Source organism: Lineus longissimus, chromosome 2 (assembly GCF_910592395.1).
Source record: "Lineus longissimus chromosome 2, tnLinLong1.2, whole genome shotgun sequence".
NCBI lineage: Eukaryota > Metazoa > Nemertea > Pilidiophora > Heteronemertea > Lineidae > Lineus > Lineus longissimus.
In genome coordinates, this window is record NC_088309.1 from 8,254,033 (window position 1) to 8,275,424 (window position 21,392).

At 41.5% G+C, this 21,392-nt stretch overlaps 3 protein-coding genes across 3 annotated transcripts; 1 reads left to right on the forward strand and 2 right to left on the reverse strand.

The window, feature by feature from the left end:
* Positions 1 to 2,035: 2,035 nt before the first annotated feature.
* LOC135482503 (carboxylesterase 5A-like) lies at positions 2,036 to 9,545 on the forward strand. The gene is made up of 10 exons (XM_064762577.1): positions 2,036 to 2,237; positions 2,678 to 2,754; positions 4,137 to 4,304; positions 4,631 to 4,772; positions 5,147 to 5,335; positions 5,656 to 5,858; positions 6,323 to 6,509; positions 6,938 to 7,119; positions 7,533 to 7,834; positions 8,279 to 9,545. Exons 1-10 carry the CDS (start codon positions 2,090 to 2,092, stop codon positions 8,436 to 8,438), a joined length of 1,758 nt encoding a protein of 585 aa, XP_064618647.1. The 5' UTR covers positions 2,036 to 2,089; the 3' UTR covers positions 8,439 to 9,545.
* LOC135499320 (uncharacterized protein RP688-like) lies at positions 9,356 to 10,072 on the reverse strand. Its single transcript, XM_064790058.1, has one exon. The coding sequence runs from the start codon at positions 10,070 to 10,072 to the stop codon at positions 9,356 to 9,358; it is 717 nt and encodes a 238-aa protein (XP_064646128.1).
* A 4,204-nt stretch (positions 10,073 to 14,276) lies between these two features.
* Positions 14,277 to 21,236, reverse strand: LOC135482502 (neuroligin-4, X-linked-like). The gene is made up of 9 exons (XM_064762576.1): positions 20,949 to 21,236; positions 18,084 to 18,322; positions 17,270 to 17,411; positions 16,869 to 17,060; positions 16,547 to 16,737; positions 16,121 to 16,301; positions 15,609 to 15,772; positions 15,119 to 15,429; positions 14,277 to 14,738 (listed from the first exon to the last, which is right to left on the reverse strand). The coding sequence occupies exons 1-9, from the start codon at positions 21,076 to 21,078 to the stop codon at positions 14,525 to 14,527; spliced, it is 1,764 nt and encodes a 587-aa protein (XP_064618646.1). The 5' UTR covers positions 21,079 to 21,236; the 3' UTR covers positions 14,277 to 14,524.
* Positions 21,237 to 21,392: the final 156 nt, after the last annotated feature.

Sequence of the window (21,392 nt, forward strand, 5' to 3'; positions counted from 1 at the left end):
AATTTAATAGCCTTCATATGAGTACAGCTACTGATGTCAATTTATTAGCCTCCATTGAGTACATCGAACAACAGCCGAATCATTGTCTTGTCCTCAATGCTATCACCTTACACTCTATCGGTATTTATATTCAGTGGAATTCCATTACAAATACGACAACCGGACAACCAGATGTGGATAGGAAACGTATAGTACACCGTAAAAATTCTGAAAATATCACTCCAATTCCAATGTTAAATGATCGAACTTTGTCAAACTCCAGATTAGTGCATCGATGAGACGCCAGTGTTCAGTGATTAAGCACCAGCAATTAAAGGGGTCGAAATCCTAATTTTATCAATATGACTCCAGTGTTAAATGATAAAAAACACCGACAAATCCCGATTTTTTTTCACTGAGATTCCATTGTCTATTCGTCAAGCGCCACCAATTAAATGCGGCAAAAGCCTGATATCATCTGACTGCGAATCGAGTGTTAAATCACCAGTCACCGTCAAAATTCCAGATTCATCATGAATACTCCTGTGTTTAGGATCCAGCAGACCTTTAAAAGCAGGACTGGTAGACTGACAAGTCTCTTATTTTTCGCCAATAAATCCGCTGGTGTCGATGGCATCAAATTTCATCACGCCCACAAATTACCGCTTGATTTGATGGAAACTGTCCACTGCCGCTTACAGCAGGAAGAGTTGCCAAATTCGGGCATTTTGTATTCGTACTAAAAAGGAACGCATTCCAAAAACATGTACTTCGGTAATTCTTGTTTCACAAGGCCTTTATAGTTAATTTGTGTTTTCGATTTTGAGCTTTACATATGCCTCTTGTTTGCCAATTGCTGAATCTATCAATATGAACAGCAAATGTCCAATGCATTTGAAATCCACACCACTTGTCACGCTCGCCTTTATGGATATTAAATTTATCCTCGTGATAAAATCCATGATCTAAATCAATTGTCTGTACATTTATTTTTACATGCTGAAAAAGATCGACGTTTACTTCATGTCAGCAACCGTAAATATCCACTGTTGGAAAAACTGCTTTCCGTCAATCAAAGAATGCCGGGTTCATTCGCCCCCTCGAAACGCGTCCTTAGAATGTCACCCAAGTCTCCGGTACTAATACCAATCCAGTAAACGGCTGTTTCATTAATCCCTAAAAGCGCCGTTAAATCACACACAATCCCACGGTTCTCAGCCTTGCATCCACCAGTTGCATACCAACATTAGCTATAGTGTTCGCTTTCCATCTATTCCATTTCTGCCTATAAACGCCCTTGACCTTCGAAAATGTTGCAGTTCCCCCATTTTCGGATAACAAATTCCCGGGTATTGAAAGTCACACGAGGAATCGGTTTTCTCTTTATATTCCATTGCAATGAATAAATTGTTCCAGCAAACTAATTACCGGACTATTGAAAATCTATTTGGTAATGATAAAAAACGATACTGCCTTAAATGCGCGTTTTACGCTTGGCTAAAAGCAATGTATAAGCATCTCCATCTGCCTATGGCTTCTAGAACTGAAACAACTCTGCTGGAGGTTGGTTGCCAACTTCCAAGTCAACTCTGCTCGTCGGATCCATCCTTGGCATTCCGCAGAGAGTTAAGCAGCAGCTAGCATTTGCATCACGCTGTAAATTCGCTCGGAGTCACCCGGAAAAATTTCGAACGCACGACCTCTCGGTGGGAAATTTGGCACTCGAACCAAAAGCGCTTTCCAGTAATGTAATGTAGGGACCTGATCGAATCCCCGGAGAAAACCTCAATTGTACGTTGCCTGTGGGAGAGCGCCTCTCCAATACGAAGTGTTCTGACCGGGGAAAATCAAAGATTTCAAAGATTGGGCATACGTCTCCCTCGGAGATCCAACGGCATTGTCTTTCCACTTGAAAGGGACGATATTGGATAGTTTTACCGATATATCGTGATATATGGCACAATGTAGCTCAAATGGGGCAATGGGTCTGTGATTTAGAATTAATGAATGGGTAGAATTTAGGTTGGCCATAATTACAAATCTCATTTCCTAAAATGCGACATTTTGGCAAATTGGGCAAAAGCAACACCAAATCAGTGGTTGTTGCGAAATGGTCAATATGGATTCACTGAAAGTTTCAGGATTGCTATGTTTTTGTATCTTTAGTTTGCTAGGATATTCTCAAGCCCATTTTGTTCGTGTTGCTACTAGAAAAGGGCGAGTCCTCGGAAAAAGGACAAGATATGATTACGGAATTGGTAAGGTCATCTTCTACATGCCGCCTCTCCCCTTTCCCGCCCCATACCTCGACTTCTTCTCTGACAGTGTTTCCCATAAAACCTGTTCTTATCGAGATGCAGGGTTTGTCACTCCGTCATGGTCAAAATGGCGAGAGACGAAAGCGAGAAGTGAGAGTATAATTATAGAAACCCCCTGCTGAACGAGGATGATAAAACCCTGTGACTGCAGTGGCCAACTTATCTGCAAGGAGGTCTGTATCACTGACTTTGTTGCTCCATGGTGAAGACTCGATTCTGTTATGTAAAGAGACAATCTCGGTAAGCTAGTTTGAGTCGAAGAAAAGAAGGGCAAAGAAAGGGTAAATTAGTCCCTGTCAGAGTTGAGTGCATAGCCTAACTCACCACTTTCAACATACTAATTAAATTCATCATCTTTTTAATTTCTTCAATATTTCCAGATTCGGTTTCCAATACCGTTGACGCGTTTCTTGGAGTTCACTATGCCGATCAGCCAGTTGGTAATCTACGATTTAGAGTACGTTTTTAAACGGGTTAGGAAGATCTTAAAACAGAGAATCTTGACATATAAACCTCTAAAATCCGCGTACTCGCCCTTTTTGAATGCCATCCCAGACAACCTGCACTCGCTTGTCATGGGCAGGATCAACATGGCTATGTTATGACGTTTATGATGCCCATAACTGTTGATCTAATCAGCTGCTGCACCTAATGATGAAAAAAGGAGAATATTCTCTTTCCAACATCAAGGATTTACCATTCTCCAAGCAGGCATTGTCTCCTAGCATATTCTCTCTGCCAGTATGATTAGACTCCATGTTGTGAAGTCAATGTACGTTGCTTGTATACACTGCGTTCTCGCAATGTATTGGGCAAAAAGTGGTCTCGCTTTTAGATTCGAACTTACATTGTGTATATAATTCAAAAGAACAACGTTTCAGTTTCAATTAACATGTTTTAATGTACACTGTGCTATTCTTACCATGTCAAAAACTTTCGCGTGACAAAGTATGTTAACATTGAAATGGCTGAGTCTCCGCCATTCGGAGGCAATAGCAGGCAATTCAAGCAGGGACTGTACGACGTCATCAAAATTCAAGAATTCAAGTCATGCGGGATGAGGATGAATGTTTTCATGCTTCTCGACAGTCGACCCCTTTGTTGAGGCATTACATGTAAAAGTTGACCCAATTATAGGCCATCCAGTTGTAATCAATATTCCAACAAAAACTGCAATTACATGTACGATTGCTATAATGGTTATCACCTGATGAGGCAAGGATATCATCATCGACCTCATCAAACCAAATCCCAACGAGAAAACTCGTAAATAGCACTTTATTATGACAGTTTTACATTGTATTTGTAACGATTGTTTGATGGTTCTCTGGCCAACTACATAAGCAGCAAGAGAAGAATCCGTAATAAGCCAAGTTAATTATATCTGAGGCATGAACCCTGGTTACTAATATATATCACTGTATTCAGTGTTGATCAAATCCTACCAGTAGAGAAAAAGAGATGAAATTTAATGAAATGTAAGCTTTTCTATAGGACTTAAAGCTCTTTTATAGCGCTTTTGTGATGATCAACTGTACTGTCTCAAAGCACTTGACATCCCATCATCGGTAAATTCAGAAATCGTTCCGTAGAAATCAAGTCCATTTCGGGCAAGATGAACGATTAAAAGTTGGTCGGTTGGCACCGGCAGAGCCTCGAACCCACGACCCACGATCACTAGGTCCGACGCTCTTCAACTGTACCAAGGCTTCAACCATGGGAACCACTTTAGCATGCAGGGATGTAACCCAGTTTACTTTTAAAGAACCCCTCTCTTTAAGCTTAATAGTTTACCACCAATCATTGAAAACTTTATCTTCTGTGCAAATACTCTTATAGGATCCAAAACCGGTGAGGGTGTCCCCACCCGCGGGCACTAACAACTTAAATCTTGGTCCAAGATGCATCCAAATGCCTGCCTTCCTCTACAGTGTGTCGAGTGAAGCTGATGTGAACGATACAATGAGGGAAGACTGCCTCGTGCTGAATATCTATTCTCCCGCTCAGGTAAATTTATAAAAGTGAAAATCATTACATGCAGTTGATGTTTGCCGAGTCTCTTTTGCCGAAGTTTTCCATTGTTTCGAAGTAATTTTCGTTCAAATATTTCTTCAACCTCTCACTCTGCTACAACTAGACCTTATGAAAGCATCATCACGATATTCCACCCGCGAGAGTTCTCAACGGTCAGTATTACACTTCTTTATGAAGTCGAACCCCTTTCTACCACGATATCTGATGACAAGACTGATTTGTGTTGGTCAGACACTGTCTTCGTTGTATGTTACCAAACTCAGCGCAAAATGCTATATCGGGATTACACTATTTCTCAGCATGTAAAAGCGACGTATCCGGTGATGGTCTGGATCCACGGTGGAAGTCTTCAAGTCGGCTCCGGTAACTGGTTTGATGGTCATGTCCTCGCCCAGTTCGGCGTTGTGGTGGTGACCGTAAACTACCGCCTTGGAGTCCTAGGTAAGGGACCATCTTGCCCTTGTCCATTTTGTCATTCGCACCATTCAATGGTGATCAGGTGGTAGCACAATGCCGAAACGAAGCTAACGTTTGTGATGAGGACATAGAAAACTGCTGGTCGACCAATAGAACGCTTGACACTTTTCTGTCTTATTCTGCCAAGTCGGCATGACTATTCCGTCAATTATGATGAACACTGAGATACTCCTTTGAGAATAAATGGTCGGCAGAATTCAGCATTTTGTTCTCCAGATTTTTTATCTGGTTACGCATGCGCGTTGATAATATCCAATGTACGTAACCGAGGCCGGTATACAACATACTTTTATGGTTTTTTATATACAGCATGTAAGAGGTTTTTCTCAATTTTAAAGGTTTTCTCAGCGATGGTGATGTTGACTCGCTTCCTGGCGATTACGGTATATTTGATCAAGTTATGGCGCTCCGATGGATCAAAAACAACATCCGGGAATTTCGAGGTGATCCGAACAAAGTGACCATATTTGGTAGTAGTGCGGGAGCATGGAGTGTCTCGCTTCATCTGTTGATGAAGTGGTCTCAAGGTAGGCTTGACCATGCCGACAACCCGAAGTGTTGTGTGGGTTTTTTCAGCTGGTATGAAAAAACTTTAAATTGTTCGTCACCAATCGAAATGTGCTGGAGTCAGCTTGTTTGAGGTGTGCAAAGTACAAAGTTCAAAGAAGGTACCATGTCAATTGAGCCTTAAAAACATCGGGAAGAAAATCAAAATCAAACGCTGCTGTATGAATATGTCCGAAATGTTTGCTTACTATAATCAAGGATATAATCATGCTCCTGTTTCCACCAGACCATCTTCATATTAATCTTAGGGACTTTGTTCCCTAATGCGTGTTCATTTCAGGGCTATTCCACCGTGCCATTATCCAGAGCGGCCCCCTGAATGCCAAGCTAAGCCATTTCAACTCGCCAACGTCCGTGAAAGAGGCCCTACTGTCTGTTGGTGAATCCCTGAACTGCAACACAGATGACGCGGATCTTCTCCTGCAGTGTCTTAGAAATGTCGATGCTGAGCTATTTAGCGAAGAAGAACATGCAACTGATATGGTGAGTGCCAGTTTTTTTGTGCAACATTTTCGGCAATGTTTACCAATGATTGCATGCAGTTTACTTTTAACATGTTTTAAGTCACTTTTGTGACTGGTGAAAAGAAACTCAAACACGTGGCAGCGTTGTGAACACCTGCCAAGATCTTGGGCGGTCGAAAAATTTACGAACGTCTAATGAGCATTCTAGAGACGGGAATATGGGTACATGTACTGTATATTAGGTTTATACTCTAGTTTGACCGACCTAAGACCGGTTGAATAATTGCTACGAAATGGATGAACAAAAACCAAGCCGGAATTTGACGTCATGACCAGGGGACAACTTGCTGTCGCCGACTCAATGCCGATCCAAATTGCATCAAACGTCCATCATGTCAATATATGTGTATATACACATATATACATATAGCTTGAATTGCACCGGTCTTTGTTTCGTTAATTTTGTTCGTGCAATCTTTGCAGAACGGCCGATTCCAAGTCTTATGGAAGGGTAGTCGGGTCCTCCCAACCGAACCAGTAAAGATGCTGAAGCAAGGATACTTAAACCGAGTTCCTGTGATGATTGGCGATGTTCAGCACGAGGCCGCCCGATTCTTATGCATCTTTGCCATTCAAGAAAATGTGCCCATTGATGAGAATGGCAACTTCAGTACGTTACACTAGTACACCACATGTAAATCAACAAATAAGTGAATTTCAAATGCTAGTGACATGGGGCTCTCCCAAAATTTCAGCAGTGGGTTTAATATGCCATCTGAAATCCTGGCATTTTTTTGAGGCATTTTAGGAGGGGAGGTGCGCACTGCACTGAATAGGGTTTTTCTGGATGTTTGCCTTATACGTTTACAAGACATTATTAGATAAGCGAATACCCTTTCAGAATGATTCTCATATTACATAAAGATAGAAACGTTTATAAACCTTATTGTAAAATCATTTCTTAAAGTAGGGTCTGTACCCATCCTGTCCCTCACGTGTGTGCCTCACTGACGGTGCCATCCCATTCACCAGAATGGACCAGCGTGATGACACCGTAGGGCCTCTACTTAAAAGGTGATTCCAGAAGTATATTTTCAGGGGGCTTTCTCGACAACGACACCGCAGAAGTAAAGCATGCAGCTTTGATGGAATCCCTTGACCAAATCCTCGGCATGTCCAATATTGACCTCTCAGAGACGATGAAGAAGGTGGTAATTGGTAAATACTTCACTCCAGATGTCATGATGGACAGGAAGAAAATAACAAAGACGTTGGTTGAGGTAAGAATGAACTGTTTCAATACTCATCACAAGGCTGGCTACGAGCTCAAGTAGGAGAACGCCTTAAAGATCTGGAGACTCCCGCTACCCGCCCGACAGCCAGTCGAAATTGCGAGGCCCGTGCCCGTGCGAGACGGGTCGACGGCGAAGGAGAACTCGGCTGGAGCAGCCGCGGTAGGGCCCTGCAGAGATTGTCCTATATTAAGTTTAAGGGACTTTATTTTACATGTAGAATGCTCCAACTGCTGGCTTGCACAGCTGAAAAAGTTCCGGAACGGGCAGGTCCCTGTTCTTCCTCTAATGATGGCAGCTTTTGCTGACCTTGTCTTCGTGTTGACTTCATTCATATTGTGATAGACTTTGTTGTCAACATTTGATCATTCATTCCTTCTTTACGTTCATGTACATTTCAGTTGTTCTCAGATATCATCATGGTAGCGCCAGCAGTGCAGACGGCGAAGATTCTCCGTTCGCGCGGACTCACTCCCTACTTCTACATGTTTAGCCATTCGCTTTCAATAGACATCAACAATCCTTTCGCTTGTAGCTGGCTATCGGACTACAGCTATCACGAAACCGAACTACCATTCGTGTTCGGGAATCCCATCTCCAAGGCGTGGTCCAAGTCAGTATGGCATACGAACAGATACACGGCGCAAGAAAGAAATCTCAGTTTATCGGTGATGAAATTGTGGGCAGATTTTGCGAGAAACGGGTAGGTTCCGTGGTTAAATCAACGAAATAAAGGATGGGAGATGGGATAGAAAACACTGGATTGACGCGTTAGCTACATGTATGCCTTGGCCATGTTGGTCTATTAACTAAAATATACTGATAAATCACCAGAATGATGCACAAAAATCAGTATTCAAGTAACCAGTATTCAGTGGCTTGGGCCGTACGGCAACGGACATTTTAAAAATCATCATTTAATTGCAGCGGCACTGGCAGTCACCCGTACAGACAGTTCTTGAGTTGGATACGACAACGAATGAGTTTCTGCTAACGCAACCGAAATTCCCTTGTTGGGTCAATTTCGGTGACACTGAACATCGCCTGCACGAAATTCAAGTATTCGTACATTTGGAGCAAAGTTAAACCATCTTTAAGAACAATTTATGATCCAAATTGAATTTAGCTTGATACGTTGTCTTTTCAGTGAGCCATCCCCAGAGTTGACATGGGAACCGTTTGGCGAAGAAACGTACGATTATCTGGAAATCAAGACTGGGTCATTCGAAAACAAGCAGAACCTTCGAAAGAGAAAGGTGGACTTCTGGATAAAAATATTTGATGCGAGAGAGCCAAACAACACATAAGCCGAGTTTCGCCTAAGGGAAAGCCTAACCTATAGACTCTATTAATACAGGTTGTTATTTACAAGCCAGTGCTTAAAACCTTACGCATGACGACGAAAAAAACACCTCAATTGGTTTCAATACATTTACGTATCCGTGTACGCCTATAGTTTTTGAGATAGTAACCTTCGAAAAGAAATCGTATCGAGTACTAAACTATCAATCGGATTGAAATTTATGTCCATTTAATACATAATATACATTATCTTTCATTTACATAATTCACAACTTTTTACAAAACACGTTCAGTATTATTTGCACTCTGTAACCAAAAGCACCTAAATAATTAACAATATTACCAGTCAGCGTCTTCATGCAATCTTTGCTTCTATGCGCCGAAGTAGTTGATTTCCAACACGAAGGCAGTTACACATACAAGCAAACACATAAGCCAAAAGACAGTACATACCAAATTATTACCACAGTAGTGGCGATATCTTATTGACGCTAGTTCAGTCACGCATTGCACGGTGAATGTTGTATCATGAAGCTATTTCAATACGTACAAGTAAAATTACAAATGTTTTAGGAACCCCAGATAGGTTTCGAGTCGAGAATACCACGTTGCCTGTGTTATTTTGCACTTGTTATTTTATCAACCAACTTCAGGAATATTCATGTCTTGCTCTATATAAAATGATATAGGATTTTCTCACAATCTGGCACACGTAACAATACACAGTTTTGCTTCTTATTTTAATCAAACCCAAACGCATGACTCACAAAGGCGGAGCACGGCGACATTCTACAGAAACTAGATGTATCCAGTAATCACCGACAAATTCACTACCGCCTCCTACCCCAGAAATATGCAATGGCAGGTCGACCATCAAGCCAAAAGTAAACCGAATTCTTCTCCATCAAGAAAATATCAGGCTTCACCCTTTATTGAAATGCTTTCTGTAAACCTTTTCGTCAAGGAATAAACTGTAAGGCTTCGTCACAGCATACGTCGGTTCATGTACGATGTAAGAATGTATGACCGTGCCGTTCATTTTTAACGTTTCCTTCACGCCGCCTTTTGCTTCTTCTCTAAAAACAAACGGATACTTGTGTTTGAGTTTGTTACATTTTCTCTTTAGTTCCTTGCACCAGACAACCATTTCTATCTTGTGAACGTAATGGTTCATGGCGCAGTCGTCCGAAGCCCCGTACGTGTAGTACAAGTACGCGTAAGAATCACGAGGGGAAGGCAGCCAAAGCTTTCCCAGTGGTCTCAAGTGCAACGGAAAGATGTAACCCTTCTGGTACTCGTAACTTCTTCCGTACGTTTCGGCTATGTCCCAGATATGAGTGGAATTTTCTCCGTAAAAGCTCACATCAAGATACGGCCATGCCCAATCGAAGTAAAGATTCATAATTTCTGATTTCTGCTTGCTGTATATTTTGAAATGTTCCCTTGAAGTTGTGACGAGTTTGTATTTGTTTTCAATGTTTTGCATGGCATCTATCAAGAGAGGTTTCTGCTTCACTGGGATGATAACATCAACATCATCGTCCCAAGAGATCAGATCGTGGTGGCGGAAACTGCCGAGGAGCGTCCCGCCGTATATGAAATAAGTAATCTGATGTCGTTTACACATCTCGTCAAACATTTCTAACAAATCCATAAAAACAAGCTTCTCCTTTCTGTTAAAAACTGGTGAAAATGGTTCCCTATTTCGAAGTCGTTTGATAACTGCTTTTACCCGTTGGTACCGGTTGTGCCCATCGTCTACAATGTCCTTCTCCTCAGCCCGCGCGCTAAAATCGCCGGCATAGTCGAAGAATTCTTGGACTATCCGTGGCCCCGGATCAAGCGGCGTTTCCTCCCACCCACCCTCAAAGCTACCAGCTGGTCCTTCATTATCTTTGGTCCTCAGCGCATTTTTGGAATCCACGTCATGAGCATTTTCGGAATCGACGTCATGTGCATTTCCTCGCCTGTTTCCCCCATCGTCACGGAATGGTTTATCACGTGGAATGCCTAGTGTTTCGTCCTCAGTTTCTCGAGGTTTTCGAAATGGCCTTTCACCCCGTAACCTTGATCTTGATTTTTCGCCGTTGATTGTCAGTAAGGAAGTACCTGAGTAACTGTAGGCGAAGAGATATACCATCAACGTCATTGCTATCAGTGACACCAACGCGTAGATGGCTTTTCTTGGAGTTAACCGCCGGCCCCACATTGGAATCTGAAAAGATAGAAAATACAGAAAATCTTCTTTAAAAATCGTCAGTTTACATGTACGAAAGCAGAGCTAATGATAGTCTTTCGTATGTCTAATGTGATTGGCTCGATACTACAGACTGCACCGGTGAAGCAGCATTGTGGGCTTCTGATTGGCCGGCCACTCCGCCTGTAAATTAACTGAAATGCATTGATTCCCGTTGAAAATGTTATAAACAGAAATGTACCTGTTTTCCCATCACGAGTAAGAGAAATTGGCTTAATCGAAGAAAGGTTCATGTGGTTCAGATACGTTGAACATTGATATAAAATGTACATGTAATCAAATGGCGTCAACTTTGCTTCAACTCGGGTGTCAGCCAGACGGTATAGCCAGACCATAATGAGATCCTAAAAAACATTCACAGTGCATGCATTTTACTTCAGACTACAGCTGGGTGAGGGCACTCCTGTATTGAATTCTATTGGAAGATATGTACATTTAGTCAAGTGACATTGTCTAGTTTAGATAGTCGATAGATAACAACATGATCCATTTGTGCATAAAGAATGGTTTCAGTCTGGAATGCCTTACCCATCAATATACTAAAGCTGCGTAATCGGTGTCTGACAAGTGATTTCATCTTATGTTTGATATCGGCAAAAGAGCTCTCCATAGCTCACGTTTTTATATGTATCTCATACCGATGAAAATAAAGCTTATCGTATCGTTAAGTGAGTGTAGATAAATTATTGTCAAACGATTCGAAAAACTTCAATAGAAAGACACTGTTTATAACCTTGTGCCAATTCATATTTCGGTACATTGGTTGGTGAAATTTTGATGGCTTTTATAAGTTTATACCACCGGGGTTATTTTACAAGTGCGCGTTACCACTAGTATTGTGGGGTATGTTATATTGCACTGGTTCAAATATCATTGCCTTTGTTGTTATGTACAAGTCATCACCTTGATATCTGACAACCAAACCCTTTGGACACTAGGATTAGACAAACGAGTTATTGTGTATTCGCGTGAATGTTTCCATGGCGACCGCGAAAGTTTCATACAAAGACGCCTTCATTCCACTGCCCATTATTGCAGGTTTAATGTTTATAAATGATAGACTCCCTAACATGCCTGATAGCTATGGAAGATTTTTAAGCGTATGGTACATTTGTAGATATCATAAGTGAAGTTCTTCTCGGGAATTGAGTTTCGATTTGTCTTCAAGGAACGCTTACAGGAGAAGAATACAAGAAATTGAATAAAGGTTTTAACTTTAAAAAACCCTTCGAGGGTTTTTCGGCCAATCCACAAATATGCGCCGTGAGAAGTTTTCAGCAAAACAAAAACCCCTTGGTGATTAATTAGAATCTCAAAAATCTTTATGGAAAAACCTAAGGTGTCCTTATCTGTGTTCGCTAAACCCCCTACGAATGTTTTTCGAAAGCTCAAAACTATTCTTTCTGAGAGCGTACACAACACGCGCAGGCTCAAGTTAGAGATTACTTACGATCTTACCAATGCGTTAGAATGATGATCCCCTAGTTCGGTCTGCCACCAACTCTGTGAATACCCACCATGAACATTCGACACAAAAAAGAGTACATGCGGCTTTTCCAACGTATGATTCAATTTAAGTCCTTCTGGAAACCAGATTGAAATATATCCACTTTCAACATTAAAAAAAAGAAATAATCAATTCATTCTTGATATAATGAACGGCCTGCGTGAAGGTACTTTGCCAATGGTGTCGACGAATTTGATATACGGAGTCTCCGGGGTACTATCTCGTCACCAGCCATATCCACACATTGTTAAGACATAACCTAGATAGATTCAGAATGGGGACATTCATTCAGTAAGTGCTCAGTAAATGCTCTTTGTAATGATGCCATGCTTGGTAAGATAAACTGAGAACTGATAATCGTACCCAATGATCGAGACATGATAGATCTACACGTAAGTGGAACAAGCTTATTGTATTTAATATATGATGCTATTTTCTTATTGCCAATGTAATTTTACTAACGGCTGTATAAGATTTGAATTGATAAAAGGTCTGGAAAAAGGACCATTTTCCTTAATCTTGTATCGCATTCCACCATTCTCCGGCCCTGAGAAGCGATAATCTCTGATTTCTTCAGGATGGTCCTTCCCGACTTAAGTAACCGTGCCATTTGGTATTTGATATATCAAACATAAAGCCAAAGTCAGCCCTAGCAAGTTATGGTCGATCATGACCACCGAGGGGTTCTAAATTTAAAGGGAGTATAAAACCATGAGAGTTCAAGGATGGTTGTAGTTAAGCCAGCTTTTAAGCTTACATCCAGTTCATTACATAATATACTGGATGCAGATCAGACAGCATCAAATCTTTCTTTGGTTATGGAGGCATACGATAATGACCACATGGGTGAAATCCGCATAATTAGTTCCATGTCTTATATTTACCAAATCATATATTCCAATGTTATTGCTATAATAACTGTATGTGAGATGCCAGCATGTGCCATGGAGTTGCTAGCAGGTTATGCATGGTTTCCATACTCGGCAAGCATCTGAAGCCACTAGTGTCCACATTCTCCTGAATACATGGCATGTAAATAGCCTACCAGAGTCAGGTGCACGATCGGTCCCTCGCCTCGTCAGCATTGCATAAGGAAGGTCGTTACAAGTACCGAACGAAGGCTTTGGAGCTCAGGATCTCCAAAGGAGAGTGGCCCCGATTCATGATTCAAGTTGGCATAGTAGGCTGTCATGACTGTAGACCTATTAGTAGATACGTATGTCTGACAGTGACCACAATTCCTCCGTTGGCAGCAGCATGTAATATACCAACCTTGAATGTTGCGTACTATGTAGGCTGCATTTTGAACGACGAGGACGATTACGTGAAATGAGAGCGAGACACTAGAAGTTTCGAGGTTGCACAACAATCACTGACACACAGATAAAGCAGGAGCAAAACACCATATTGGACCTTAGGCAAAACCTTTGAAGAATTGGTCCCCAGATTTCACTTATACTTACCATGCTAGGTTTAGCCGTGTATGAGGAAAATATGAAATCCTGACGATGTGCGTTGGGTTTTCTTCCGTACATTCTGAATTATCTCCCGTTTGCGTTTGATCATCAACACAGCATCATCGTCAGACGTGGGATTCCGTCATATTCTAATCGGAGCAGATGTTGCCATTATCTAGCACAAAGGAGTCGAAGGAAGAAGAACACATTGGTTTGTTCAACATGAGCAGAACTCGACATTTCCACGAAGAGAGTGAGCATTCGAGCCCTGTCGGAGGAACGATTTTCCCCAGGTATATGCTACCAGGGAAGCAACACTCCCTGTACACCACATAGCACAATGCCTTCTGCTGGTACCTTCTTGCATGCAGCTAACATGGATATCGATTTGAAAGGTTAGCCTGAGGCTCGTGGCGATTATAGGTACTACGTACGGTGCCAGCCAGGAATCTGAGTCAGAGAGTTGATAATCGATAATAAAATTAATCAGCACGTGGTGCAGAGTTTTTTGGTGTTAGTTCTCTGATGGAGTACAACGTAGTTTCATTAGATAATTTTACATTGTATGTGTTTATTCGATAAAATTTAAGATGAAAGAAGAACAAAAAGAGTCAAATCCAAATGAATTGTCATCTCATAATTGGATTTGATTTGGAAACGTGGTAAAAAAGACGTTTCTCCTTTTCTTTGTGAAAGTATTGTATGTAGGTAAGCTGGAGAGTTGTCTATGCATCTAAACCTTGGCTCCTATCATCCTGCCACACAGCAGGACTACAGACTTCTCGCTAACTGAAAAGAGTGAGACAATAAATAATTAATATCACGATTACGCCACATCCTTGTCCGGTTTGAAAGCATTCAAATTCAGTCTTATACGAAGACCGGAGGAGGTGTCGGTCCTTCATCGTCAGTCATTCCTTTCTCTAGGGCAGGCATGACTTTGTTCCAAAAGTCTACTTTCTCCGCCCTCAGATTCTGTTTCATTTCGAACTTCGTCGTCCCTATGTCGAGGTAGTCAGTTGTTTCTGGGTTAAAAGGTGTCCATTGGATATCTTGTGGTGCCACACCGTCTCTGGTTGGTTCACTGAAAGCATCAAAGAAAAAGCACTATTTCTTTTTAGCGCCCATAAGAATTCCAAGGTGATCTAATTCGGAGGGATTCTTTCAGTCTTCAGGGGCTTCAAAAGTTGAATTTGGTGCGACTTCCGGTCGTATTGTCTAATAAGAAATGCTAAATTTGGCATCGCCGGCGTACTCATCAGTGATGAGTCAATCACAGCGGCCAGGTTGAGGGAAGCTGTTTCTTTCTTCTAAATTCGGGCACAATGTATGAAGAAGGAATGGCACTCAGTTTTACCTCCTTGGAACGATTCAAAATGAAAAAGTTATCTGGCGAAGTAGGTAAGATATCAACTCTTGTCAAAGTCATCAATTTGAGAAAATGAAAGCAGCCTGAGATCTTACCCATATTTGGCGAAGTTCGTCCAAAGTCTCATAACATTTGTACTGACATAGCGATCGGCGTCCGTGTAGCCTTCGGACGAGTGCCACACCGACTTCATGGCTGTCCGTGACACAGGGGCCCCGAACACGTAGGCCAGTTCAGATTCGTGGTAGCTGTAGTTGCTCAACCAAGTGAAATTGGACACTTTCTCGTGCTTCAGGTCCATCATCATTTTGTGCGAGAAGAGGTAAAGGTAAGGCTGAACACCTCGCGAATGGAGAATAGAGGCCATTTGGACTGTTGGGGCGACCATTACAATATCAGACATCATCTGAAACGTGAAATGGTGATGATAACTGATGCTTTCGTTTTCCCTTTTTTTCTTGATGAGGGGCAGAGGTCAACACCTATAATCGTTGGTATATCACAAGACCATACTGAAAAGGATTCTACCCTCCCGATGAAACGAAACAAATTCTTTTTGCATACAGGATTACCATTAATTCTTACATTAATGAATGACTCCACTGTCTTTTCCTCATCATCAAGGGTAGTCCAAGACCTATATTCGTGCAGCACCAGCCTCTGTAACCTGGTGGGGAGGTCGACGAATATTGCACCTAGGATGAACCTCGTCGCCTTGATAAGTTTTTCCTCAGTAATTTCGTGGAGGGCTGCATGTCAAGAACGAGAAAATAGCGAGAGAAACGAAATAAGCAATAACAGATTGAGAACTTGTAGCCCATCGGTTGTAAGCGGAGACTCTATGAAACCCAGGCATATTGTCCGAGAGGCGTGTTTAGACATTACTGCAGGGTTGGAGTTTACGCATCAACACTATCGAGAGTGATTTAGCGATCTCAAAACATTGTGGGTGAGATGGATGGAGTTTGCAACCATGTAAACTAAGGAGGCAGGAGTAGCAGGACATGAACAAATGTGACGATCTGTAAAACTCTCCCAGGTAGACTCAAAACCCGAAGAGAAAACCAAGGAAGTCTGTGAAACATTTTTTTCCTCACCAAGAATCCCTTTGTTTGTTATTGGGAACCAGTCAACATCGTCCATGACGCTGAAGAATCTTGCCACTTCGTGAGCCACATTTCCTATCATGACAGGGACTTTATTCAACGGGGCATTTCTGAGCATGAAGGCAGGTTCTTGCGGTAATGTCCTGCTGCCAACGTACAATACCGCTTGTGCCTATATTGCGAGAAAGAATAAAAAAGTCTTCATTTCATATACACACTGCTCGCGGTCAAAAGTGAATGAACACGTATAAATCTTCGTTCTTGAAGTATGCGTTGATTATGGCTGAAATTTCAGTAAAAGTTGTCCTCCAAAATCCCATTCACTCGTTCAAATATAAGATGTTGTCACATGTATAATGGAAATCAAATTATGAATAATTAAAATGTAAGATCCTACAAGAAGATAAGACTACGTACTGGGTTACCATATTTCTGAGTTATTATCGTCGCATTAGCTTCCCTTACGCACTTCTTGATGTCGGCGCTTGTTCCTGAGCACCCTACTTTCTTTGCCACCCGTGATAAATCACTGGCTACCTCTCCTATTGTGGCATGGGACACAGCCGCATTTAGTGGACCACTCTGGACGATAGCTCGGTGGAAAAGACCTAAATGATAGTAAGAGAGAAACGCATGATGATTCCACCGCATGATAAAACCACTCATTGAGCCATGCTCCAGAGGCGTGTGGTTGGAGTTATAAGCACATCAATTTCTAGGAGAGACAAGCCATTCTTACCTTTGGATTGCTCCAGTATCAAATGAAGACTGACGCTCCAGCCACCGGCGCTGTTACCAAATATGGTCACCTTGTCCGGGTCTCCTCGAAATGCTCGAATATGTTCCTGGATCCACTTCAAAGCCATTACTTGGTCAAAGATGCCATAGTCACCGGGTAAGTCAGAGGTTGAATTGCCATCAGTAAGATAACCTGGATATCAAAAGGTGTTGATGTACTTAGAAGATACGACCGGAGGCATTTTTTTTAAATTCAAAAAACTTTAGTTTTTAGAGTGTGAGTGCGCCGCCCGTTTGACTTGGATTATCCCCTTTTTTAAGGTCAGGTATCTTGTAAGGTATCTTGATACACATATGACCAGCCAGAGCCTTGAAGTTAACAATCGGAGGACAGAGATCTACCTAAAGCGTTTAACCGATAATTGATCGAGACTACCACTACACCGAACTGCGCAAGTACATGACCATCAAACCAGTTTCCGGTTCCTCCCAATAAACTTCCGCCATGGATGAACATCATAACTGGATACAAATTGTCTTTTTTCTGAAGAAAAAAATAAACATAGGTTTGGTACATATACAAGCAATTATGCTTTATCTGACTTAACAGGTCCGTTTCGCACTCATAAAGTCCCGCACGTTAAGTTCAGCCAATTTCAACATTGTACAATGTCATGACGGACAAGCTTGCCGCATCTACTTGGTATAAATGACATACGACACATCGGAACTTCGGTCCCAGATATGACGATGGTACGGTTTGCGCATAACTGACATGACATTTAACGATATCTCCTTCAAAGAGAAATGTTAGCGTTACAGGTCAAGGCAGCCGTTCTGCGCAAACCGTACCATCGTCATATCAGCTAGGGACCGAAGTTCCGAAGTGTTGTATTTTAGTCTGACGTAATATGAAAGTAATATGAAATAAAGTCAAGTTAATTACTTTAAGGTAATACATGTACGTCTATCTGTCTTTGGTAGTCCGAGGAATCCGCGACTCATCTTTACATCGTCATTTGTCAATAAAAAAACCCCATTTAAATGGACATTATTTCGCACTAAGTCGTTCATAGGGTTGCGAATCCTCCCTAATGTTGATAAAACGTCTCGATGTCTGGTACATGTATATTTAATGTATCCCTTTAGGGCTCTCACATTTTACATTGCTGAAGTTCTTCAATCCTGAGAGTGCATGGAGGAACACTCATTTTACCTCTTTCGGGGAAAATATATTGAGATGCAGACAATCTTCGCTCTGTCCAACTTCGACTTCCGGGAGTTCAATGATGTCGGTAATCCATTCCATGTTCTGTTTACAAGCGGGTTTGACTTTGAAGTATCGCCCTCCATGTTGCCCCGTCCAGGGCAAGGGGTCCTTCAAGCGCAACTCCCCCGTGGGTGGCGTGGCGTAGGGGACGCCCAAGAACGAGTCGACTACATTCGTCACTTCACCTGCGAAGTTAAAAACATACTAACTAGATTAAATTCGGAGCTCAAACTCACCTTGGTCGACCACAGGTCGTTGCAGACTATGGGATCATCTCCACCAATCTCATGTCCCTTTGGGTGATGTGAATAAAAACATACCAAGTGCTTTATCTTCAGTATTTTTACAGAAAGGTCTAAAATGTACAAAATTAGAACCTTGCCAGATGACTGCGCGACTTACGCCAAGAATGGAAAGTGCTTTTGGCAATAGCTATTTACAAATTTTGGTCAGAATTTTCGACCAGTGGTCATGATGCGGTTTGATTTGCCGTCACCCTTCAGACAATAAACAAATGCTTGCGACATTTCGCGATGACCGAGTTTGCTTTTGATATTGGCGATAACCTCCAGTCTAGCCAACTCGGCAATCATGAACTGCAAATGAATCCCTTCGTGAATCACATGAAAGTTTGCCGAGTAAACTTATCCTCTTGCAAAGTAAACATATCGCTGGAAATCAGAGAAAATCACCATCAACATTTGTTGGGGCAGAAATGTCAAAATGCCAAATTATACTTCTCTGTTCATCAGAATTTATCAATTGAGTGATTATGTCTGTCTCTATAGTTGTTTCCGAAATGCCACCAGAATTAGATGTAATTGGGATGTCATCTTCATGTAATGTGACACCATAAAACGCCATTATTTGCCTAGGTCGAGCCCATGCCAAGACCACAAGAGACTTTTTCGATGACACAATCCAAATGCAGTGATGCTGCCGATGACGAATGTCGTATATCGTCCACACAAAATACTGGTTGTGCAAAATCGAAATAGTCTCAACAATTCTTCATGGAGATGTACAACACTCGGTGATGAACCAGGTGTGTGGCTTTTGAAGTTCAGTGGAACCTCCTTCAGCTGACACCCACTCTTGTGACAGTGACATTTCTAAACAATTTGATGTCTGTAATCAGGACACCTCTTTTAGGACGACATTGTCAGTCCAAAGGGTGTCTTTATGAGAGAGGTGCAACTGTAATTTGTGAATTCCTTGTGTTGCTCATTCTTTGAATCGCATCAGTTTAAATTGCCATCGGCGACAGTGTCATTCCACATACATAAGGCCTATCTAATGATAAAGTTGCTTCAGAGAAAAATCAATGAATATATTGATGGCTGACCTAAAAAAAACAGACCCAACGGTCATCTACAAAACTGCTCTGATATTCTATTAAACAGACGTAACCATTTTATTGTTTCTGATTGATACCACTGCTCTAATTCTGTTTTGTTCTGTCTTCAATGACCTATAATGATTATTATACCATGACTAAAATGAGCAAGTAACATTTTGAGGCCATAAAGAGTGTTATAAATACGACAATTACCACGATGTCACGGTAGCAAATGAAGGGGCCGAGATGCGTGAATGTGACTGAGTGAAGGGAAGACCTGGATTATTTCTTAGATTATATTTGACACACAGACAAAACAGTTACAAATACATAGGTAAACAATGCTTTGGTACAGCTCTCGGGTCCTTTAACATTATCATGTCCTGATTCGATAGTATAGTCTGCTGGTGTCATATGGAGTGGAACATCCCGTATATAGATAAGAAACCCTCATGGATATGGACCCTCGGTTTGGACAAGAACTTCAAGCATGGACAATAACTGTGGATAAAACAAACCACATCTTAAGAATAATTCTACCACAAATTTCAACTATCTAAACACGGATAAATATGTCTAATTCGGGAATTTCACACAACTTACGTGGTTTTAGATCTCAAAATACTTTACAATTCTACATGAAATTCCCTAGCTCTGTCCTGCACACTCCACAGGTCTCTGCTCTACTGATCAAGGGCATACAACAGTCCTGGGAAAAGTTACCTAACCTATGTAGTGCTTCTAAAATTAGTCTGCTCAGCTGTTAACCTTTTAATCCTAAACATAACCACATTTTGTGTCACACACGACAAAGAATATTAATGGCAAAAATGAAGGACGATAGTGTCTGTCATAAAAAGGTTAATGCGCATAATGTCTGCTTTATCGAGGTGTGCTCGGAATACAAAGTATACCCGACATCAAGACAGCCACAGGTTTTTTCAGAAACCGGCGAAACACCTTGGCATTTTCGCGTTTTTCGATAATCGCAATAAAATAAATGACCACGATAAGAAAATTTAATTGAAATTACTGTTATTACTGTATTTCAAAGGTAAGAATTTGCAAAAGTATATTTCACAAAGCCGCGAAATGAAATAGCTGTGAATATTTCCTGGTTACTCACTGGCCTTCTCGATGGGCCAGCAAATCTACTTTCGCACCGAGATTCCAAACGTTGAAACTTCAGTACTTGAGGGGGCGAATAAAAGTTCGACAACCAGGGAATATCCGGACTTTGATGGTTTATGAAAGGAGCGCTTCACCGTGGTGAGGCCAGGTCGGAGAAGCGTCACATCAGCAGAGAAGCGAACATTAAACAGCTTCTGATTTCTTCAGTACGGAAAAAGGACTCTTCGTATAACTTAGCGTACATTTATATTAATATTGAATGGATAAACAAATTCTTTATAATGGCTGAAACAAGACGAAGTCCATCTTCGAAAATGACATCTTCATGGCATGCCACATACCTGTTTTGTACTGATACGTTTTCCGTTTCCCGACTATTTCCCCTTGTTTAGTTTTAACGCGAACGTTTCTTCCTGCCGTCACAACAGAGACACAAAACAAAGTGGATACGAGGAGAATTGTGAAATTCATCTTTAAGTTAGAGCGCTTTCAATCAATAGGCGACAGCGGGATAATCAGGCGACAGGCTTGTTGTCCTCCAGTTATGCCAGTCTCCTGATCTTCGCTGCTTCAGAGTACCGGAATGCCTACTTGTAGGCCTACCGATTGGTCGAAATGATGGCTTAGTGGGTGGCTCTATCGGTGAATAAGCTGTGATCGACCAATTATTCAACCTTATTTAACCTGATAAATAACTAATTGCAGAAATCTAGGCTATAGTCTTTCGTCATTTTTGTCATTACTCGAAAGAGCCAAATGAGTTTCAGAAGTGTTTAAGACTGTCA

What these genes read in the sequence shown, in the direction of transcription:
- LOC135482503 (XM_064762577.1), top strand. Translation starts at nt 2,090, where the DNA reads ATGGTCAATATGGATTCACTGAAAGTTTCAGGATTGCTATGTTTTTGT. An exon ending in AAGAACATGCAACTGATATG is followed by an intron (nt 5,859 to 6,322) that starts GTGAGTGCCAGT and finishes CAATCTTTGCAG; the next exon opens with AACGGCCGATTCCAAGTCTT. An exon ending in TGATGAGAATGGCAACTTCA is followed by an intron (nt 6,510 to 6,937) that starts GTACGTTACACT and finishes GTATATTTTCAG; the next exon opens with GGGGCTTTCTCGACAACGAC.
- LOC135482502 (XM_064762576.1), bottom strand. Translation starts at nt 21,078, where the DNA reads ATGAATTTCACAATTCTCCTCGTATCCACTTTGTTTTGTGTCTCTGTT. An exon ending in TTATCGGTTAAACGCTTTAG is followed by an intron (nt 17,061 to 17,269) that starts GTAGATCTCTGT and finishes TTTGATATCCAG; the next exon opens with GTTATCTTACTGATGGCAAT. An exon ending in ACGAACTTCGCCAAATATGG is followed by an intron (nt 14,739 to 15,118) that starts GTAAGATCTCAG and finishes TGATGCTTTCAG; the next exon opens with TGAACCAACCAGAGACGGTG.
- LOC135499320 (XM_064790058.1), bottom strand. Translation starts at nt 10,072, where the DNA reads ATGTTTGACGAGATGTGTAAACGACATCAGATTACTTATTTCATATAC.